The 7,218-nt window shown below is 43.9% G+C and overlaps 1 protein-coding gene across 1 annotated transcript in view; it reads left to right on the top strand.

Annotated features, from left to right (window-relative positions):
- Positions 1-7,218, top strand: part of ETF1 (eukaryotic translation termination factor 1) — a 58,927-nt gene that overhangs the window by 49,600 nt on the left and 2,109 nt on the right. Inside the window, exon 11 of the mRNA XM_006903086.1 lies at positions 6,406-6,622. Within this exon, the coding sequence (XP_006903148.1) occupies positions 6,406-6,622 (217 nt within the window). The remainder of the gene's footprint in view (positions 1-6,405; positions 6,623-7,218) is intronic.

Raw genomic sequence — 7,218 nt, forward strand, 5'->3', positions numbered from 1 at the left:
AAAAAAAAACAGACTGTGTGTGGTAATCAGTGAGACTGGCTCAGGATAGGGCAGGATTCAGAGTTGTTAAACATGGGGTCACTATGAGTTGCAGGTGACTTGACAGCACCTAACAACTACCACCTCGTCTTGTACCAAAAAGAATTGGTTGACACTGAAATATTTCAGAAAAGTACAATATAATCAACAATGATAATGAATGATGAACTTCACGTTTCACTGAAAGCATTAGTAAAACATAAGGGCCAGGAATCAGTGGGATAACAATTGACATGTTTTAACCAACAGATGCAGCTCAGGTTGTGCTCACCTGTCTGTGCCAGCCAGGAAATTTAGAGGACAGCTTCTTGGCCGACTTACTGGAAGAGATCCTTATTTCTTCTATTCCCAAAAAGGTGATCCAACAGAATGTGAAAATTATCAAGTAAAACTTTAATATCATATGCAAGCAAAATAAAACTGAAGATGATCCCAAAACAAAACAGTACATTGTCGGAGAACTGCCAGAAGTGCAAGGTGGGTTTAGTAGAGGCCATGGCACCAGGAATGTCATTGTGGATGTCAGATGGATCCTGGCTGAAAGGAGGGAATCCAAGAAAAATGTCTATTGTTTTATTTACTATACAAAGGCATTTTACTGTGTGGATCATAACAAACTGAGGCTACTTTGGAGAAGAATGGGGATCCTAGAACACTAAATTATGTGCATACAAAACCAATACCTAGACTAAGAAACTGTTGTTCAAACAGAACAAGGAGACACTGAATGGTTTAAAATCAGGAAAGCTATGTGTCTTTTCTCCATATCTATTCAATCTGTATGCTGAGCAAATTATCCAACAACCTGCATTATGCAGATGGCACAACCTTCCTGGCTGAAAGTGAGGACTGAAGCACTTGATGCAGAAGATAAACTAGAGTCTGCAATATGGACTGTATCTCAACACCAAGAAGACAAAAATCCTCACCACTGGACCAAGAAGCAACATCATGATGCTGTTTCTGTTGTGTTTACAGATAAGTCAGAACGGACCCACAGCTGACCCTCCAGTAAATCCTACAGGAGACAACTGTCCATCCTTCTCCCACAGAGGAGCAGGTGAATTTGAACCACTAGACCACCAGAGCTCCTTCTATCATGACAGATGGAGAAAAGATGGAAGTTGCCAATAATTTCATCTTATTTGGATCCATAATCAACTCCCTTGGTACAAGCCATCAGGAGATTGGAAGGCATATTGCACTAGGAATGAATGTCTGCTGTCAGAGTCATCAAGTTACTGAGAAGCAATAATGTTAGTTTTGAGATTAAGTTACGCCTGATCCGGCCATGGTCTTTTCAATCACTTACTATGCCTTGGACAATGAAAAACGATAACAGAAGAAAAGCTGGTGCCTTTGAACTGTGGTGTTGAAGAAGAGCACTGAATAGCCAATAGCCTGCCAAAATAAACAAATATGTCTTAGAAAAAGTGTAGCCAAATTGCTTGTTGGGTGCCAAGGATGGCAAAGCTTTGTCTCACATACTTTGGGCATGTTGCTAGAGGAGGCTAGTCCTTGAAACAGGACATCATGCTTGGAAAGGTGGTGGGTCAATGAGAGGAAGACCCTGGAGAGATGGACTGACACACTGACTGCAGCAGTGGGCTCATGTGTGTCAGAGATGATGAGGATGGCACAGGACAGGACAGGGTTCAGGTCTGTTGTTCACGGGGTCACTGAGTTGTACTGGACTCCATGACACCTCACAACAACAGCCCCTTCCTGCCTTCTGGCCTTTATCTTTGGGCTAAATACTGCTATTTTGTCCTTGTGTGGTTTCTTGTTCTAGGGGTAAGTGCCTCTCTGCTGTCAGTTTCCCCTTCGAAGCCACTAGACCTTTATTAGATACATGATTGGAAAATTTTTCCTCACATTCTGTGAGTTGGGTTTTCACTGTCTTGATAATGTCCTTTGATGCAGTTTCAAATTTTAAGTCTATTTTATCCACTTTTTTTCTTTTGTTGCTCTTGGTTTTCAGGTCATATAGTAAAATCCATTACCAAATCCAAAGTTATGAACCCTTACGTTTTCTTCTAAGATTTTTGTGGCTTTGGTTGTTCAAGTAAGTTGCTGATTCTTTTAATTTTGTAATATGTTGTGAGATATTGGTCTAACATTCTTAGACACGTGGACACTCAGTTGTCCCAGAACCATTTGTTAAAGAGACTCTTGTATCCCCATTGACGGATCTTTGTACTTTTGTGAAAAAATCAATTATCAATGTATGGGTTATATAAGGACCCACCTCTATTTCATTGGTCTATAGTCTATACCTAAGCCAATATAACAATGGTTGTACATGTATGTTTTAACTTTTTTATATGAGTGAAAATTTACAGAGTAAGGTTTTCTATTCCACAGCTTGTACACGTGTGGATGCACGGACTACAGTTCTCTCACTCTGAGACAGCATTCTTCTCACTTCCTCAGAGTTTCCCTTTTCCATTCAGCCTTTCCTATCCTCCCTGGTAGTTGTGATCACCTTATAGACACATCATGGACTCACGGGGTTGATTTCAGCGATTTTGGTGCCAGGCTGGAAGGTGACTAAGGCTCATAGTTTTGTGGAATCCCCACAATCTCTATCAGGTCAGTAAACCAGGTCTTTATGATTTTTACTTCTCCTGTCAGGAACCTTCTGTGTGATCCCATCCAGAGAATTGAGCACAGATAACAAGGTGCCATCTAAGTCTGGCCTCAGGGTCATGGAGACTGAAGTTCACATAGTCTATTAGTCCTTTGGATTAATAGTCTTTTATGTTCTTCACTCTTGATTGTTCAAGATAGGAAGAGACCCAACTCTCTCATTTGAGTCAAGTCAGAACTGACTCATAGCTGACCCTCCAATGGGCTTAGAAGCTGTCAATCACACAGGAGGAGACTGCGCATCTTTCCCTCACAGATAAGCTGGTGGATTCAAACTATCCACCTCTGGGTTGGAAGCACAGCCTCCCTATCTACCCATGGCTGCTTGCAAGTTCTTAAAGACCTTAGTCATGGCTCACTATAAAAGGATATAGACTGTTAGATTGAAAAAAGAGTTAAAGGCAAGAGAGAGAGAGAGAAAGCAGATGGTCTCAAGACTACTCTGAGGGAAGCCAAGTGACCAACTGCTTGAGAAGGTCAAAATGGCAAAGGGCAGTCAAAGGCTGTTTATCTTTACAGGGGTGTTAGGGAGGACCAGGAAAGATGGTATTTTGCTTGGAATTGGGGGTGGGGGTCCTCTTTAATTAACTTGGGTGTTGGCTTTTGTGACCAGGCCCAGAGCTGCCTTAAACAGCATCAGGCCTCCTAAGGAGTGATCAGGCCTGGGGGCAACTGCGACATTCTTCCTTCAGAATCTATCTTTGAGCATCAGGTTGTTTTAATTACCATACCTTTATAGTAAGTTTTGAACTCAGGACATGTGAGTCCTTTAACATTGATGTTTTTCCACTATGGTTTTGGTTATTTGAAAGAGATTAAGAAGTGATGCCTTTGAATTGTGGTGCTGGCAAAGAATACTGAGCATCCCATGGCCTGCCATAAGAAACACACAAATCTGCCTTGGAGGAGGTGTAACCACAGTGCTCCTTAGAGGCAAGGACAGTGAAGCTTCGCCTCAATGACTCTGGATACATATTCAGTCCTTAGAGAGAGACATCATGCTGGAAAAGGTAGAGTGGTCAGCAAAAAAGAGGAAGACCCTCAACAAGATGGACGGACGCAGTGTCTACCACAATGGGCTTGAGGAAGACAGAGATCCTGAGGACGGCACAGGACAGCTTGAGGTGCAGATTGGTTGTTTATAGAGTTGCTAGCGGTAGCAGCAGACTTGATGGCACCTACAACAACCTGCAATTCTATGTGAAGTAAAAGATTAGATTTTGCATTTTTGCAAAGGTTATTTGGATTTTTATAGGGATTATGCAGAATCTGTAGATTGCATTCGGAAACACTGGCATTTCAACAAAGTTAATCTTCCAGTTCATGAACACAGGATGTCTTTACATTTATTTAGGTCCTCTTTTCATTTCTGTCAGCAGTATTTTTAGTTTTCAGTGTACAAGCCTTTCACCTCCTTGGTTAAACTTATCCCTGAGTATTTTTGGATGCTATTGTAAACAGAATTGTTTTCTTAATTTACTTTAGGAAATTAATTCATTGCTGGTGTCATTCTAGTTTGGATTTGCATTTCCTGATGACTAATAGTGTTTAGCATCCTTTCAGGTGCTTATTAGACATTCATCTGTCTTTTTTTGTTGCTGTTAAACTGTGGTCCTTTAAGCCTAATCTCCAACTTTCCATGCATTTCCGTGGCTGGAGAAGGGAGGGCGCTGTTTCTTCTGCCAGACACCTTTCTTCCTCCAGTTTTCCCCTTTACTTTTTTATCCCCCCCCCCCCCCTTGTTTTGTACCATCAAATCGGATCCGACAGGCACAGGAGGAAATTGGCCTCCTTCTCCAGTGGAGCATCTGGTGGACTCTCCCCTTTACTTTAAAAATGTACTTAAGGAGGGCAGTGCCCTGCAGGAGATTAACAGCAGGGGTGAGCCCCTTTGGAATACTGACTAGCTGTGTAACTATCCCTGGGCATGATACTTAACTCTGCTTCACTTCCTTTGTGTTTACAAGAGGACATTTTGTTACACTTAGCTTTTCTTTAAAAGCGTTTCTGGCAATGAGAAGACTGTGCTGCATGAGAGGTTGTTAATGGGGAAAGTTGAGGAGCAACCAGATGAAGATCAATATGGATGAAGACAGAATAAAGCTGCAGTGTGGTGGAGGATGAAGTTAGCCCTGGCAGTGCAGACCGGGTTGAGCTTCAGAGGCCTTGCTGAAAATGGGAGATTTTATTTTGAGGAATATGAGAAGCCCTTGAGGTATTTTAAGTAAAGAAGTGATAAGTTTTTGTTTCTCAAAGAGGTAGTTTCAAAAAAGAGGCTGGGGCTGAGTTTTGAAGCCCTTCAACATCATCCAAGGAGAGCTGGGTGAAAACAGCAGAGGAGACTTACAGGGAAGAGAAAAAAAAAACACAACAAAAAAACCCTGAGGAGGAGGGGAAGAAAGCCAGGGCACTGTCAGTCATGACAGGAAGCAACCAACGAGAATTCTGAGAAGACTGCAGTCAAATGTTCCTGAGATTTAGTCAAAGGAAATAACAACTCAGTGGATTCGGAGAGAAGGGGGTCCCTGGTGACCTGATTCCCCAAACACTGCTGCTCAATCTCAGAACCTGTATGTCATCCCCAGACCCCCTCAGCCAATGGTGAGACTATTCTCAAGCCAGGGTGGATGAGAGCAGGTCCTTCTCATGATGTATGTCAGGAAGTTCAGAAGGTATACGACAAGGCCAGGAAAGTATTAATGGCAAATGACAGCAAGAGGCTCAGGCCATCGGGACCATGTCTGCCTACCTCACCTCACTGCACTGTGGTTACACAGTAGCCAGGGGCACCTACTCAACTCACTGCTGACCTTCCACCAGGTTTGCAAACCTGTAAATCTCTCAGGAGATTGCCCATCTTCCTCCCATGAAGCCCTTGTGGATTCGAACCAACAGACTTGGCCTTTGAGTTTACAGCACAGGTGACTGCAGACTATACCATTGGAGCTCCTAGAGGGACTTAACTACTTGCCAGCATTAAGACAGCCCCATGTCATGCCTAGAGTTGCTATTTCAGCTTTATCACTTATTCAAGATGTTGGTAAAAGGTACTTAATGTCTAAAGTGTTTTCCAGTCTCTAAAACACTCTGATTAAATGTGACAATGAAGTGTGTGTCAAGCACTCCAGTAACTGCATTCATTACTATCGATTTATAGTTGTTCATGCAATGATTTTCCTATCAGGCAATGATAACAGGGAGCAACAAGTACATACATAGCATTAGGAAGGGGGTGGTGCCAGAAGCAGCACCCAAACCAAGCAGTGTTGGTTAGGGAGAATCTGGCTTTTCTTTTAGCAAGATCACATGTTACAACCTGAAACCAGGATTGGTGCTGCTTGGATTAGTGCAGTTTGGTTGAGGAGACAAGCACCTGGGGAAGATGAGAAGAAAAAAGACACATTGGAAATACTGGGACTGCCATATTGGGTGGCGACTCTTTTGCAAAATGCCTCAGTTTATCAACCCCTGCGTTCCAACTTCCCCATAATGTAGAGACCCAAAACCTAGGTCCCCAGGGTCACTGGAGTATCAAGCCAGGAAGCAGCCCAGGGCCCTACCAATTCACAGGCTTCTCAGGGGTTCCACGTTCCTTTACTCAGATGAGAATACAGGGCGTGCATATTGTGGAGCAGGGCAAAAGGTTGCCAGGGCTCCCGAGCTTCTCTCAGGCCTTTCCCTCCGCTCAGCTATAAATAGATGGTCTGTTTCCAGCAGGGGATCTCCCAGCCCGCCAGAAGCGAGCCCCGCCTCTTCACCCCCAGTTGCCCTCAGCCTAGAGCAGGAGCGGGTGGTGACTGCAGGGGACAGAGGCAGAGAACAGAGGGCAGGAACCAGTACACTGAGGGCCTGGACTCTATGGACTACATTACCCACAATCCCAGCTCGGAAGAGGAGGCTGCTGAGGGCCTGCAGCCTTGGATAGGAAAACAAGGTGAGAGGTATCCTTGGGCTTGGTTAAGCAGCCCGCCGCCTAAGTCTCATTCCCTATCCTGTGCCCTGGGTTACTGAAAAACAAAACAAAACAACAAAACCCTGAATTCTTCAGCCCTGTACCTCAGAGATGAGCTCACTGTGCATCTCATTTTCAGGCACCCAAATTGGTCCTGGGGGGCGGATGAAAGCACCTTATTCCCAGCGTGTATGTATGTGCGTGCAGCCCAGGTGGGCTACCCAAGACAGAAAGCCTGTGAGTTCTTTGAATTTGGATTGAGTATAGAGGCTGCAAGGAGAGTGAAGCGTCATCTCTCATACTTTGGACACGTTGCTAGGAGAGGCTATTCCTTGAAAAGGGAAAGGTGAGAGTCAGAGAGAGAGGAAGGCCCCCAAAGAAGTGGATTGACACGGTGACTAGTGTATCAGCGATGATGAGAATGGCATTCAAGTCTGCTGTTCAAAGGGTCGCTGAGTTATACTCAATAGCACCTAATAGTTGGTTTTTTTGTATGGAGTTAGGTGTGGGTCTTGCTTGAGTCTTTTGCAGATATTTTTCCAATTTTGCCAACACCATTTGTTAAAAAGGCTGTCGTT

The sequence above is a fragment of the Elephantulus edwardii genome, unplaced genomic scaffold, assembly GCF_000299155.1.
Source record: "Elephantulus edwardii isolate Elephantulus edwardi_28Jun2011 unplaced genomic scaffold, EleEdw1.0 scaffold00507, whole genome shotgun sequence".
NCBI lineage: Eukaryota > Metazoa > Chordata > Mammalia > Macroscelidea > Macroscelididae > Elephantulus > Elephantulus edwardii.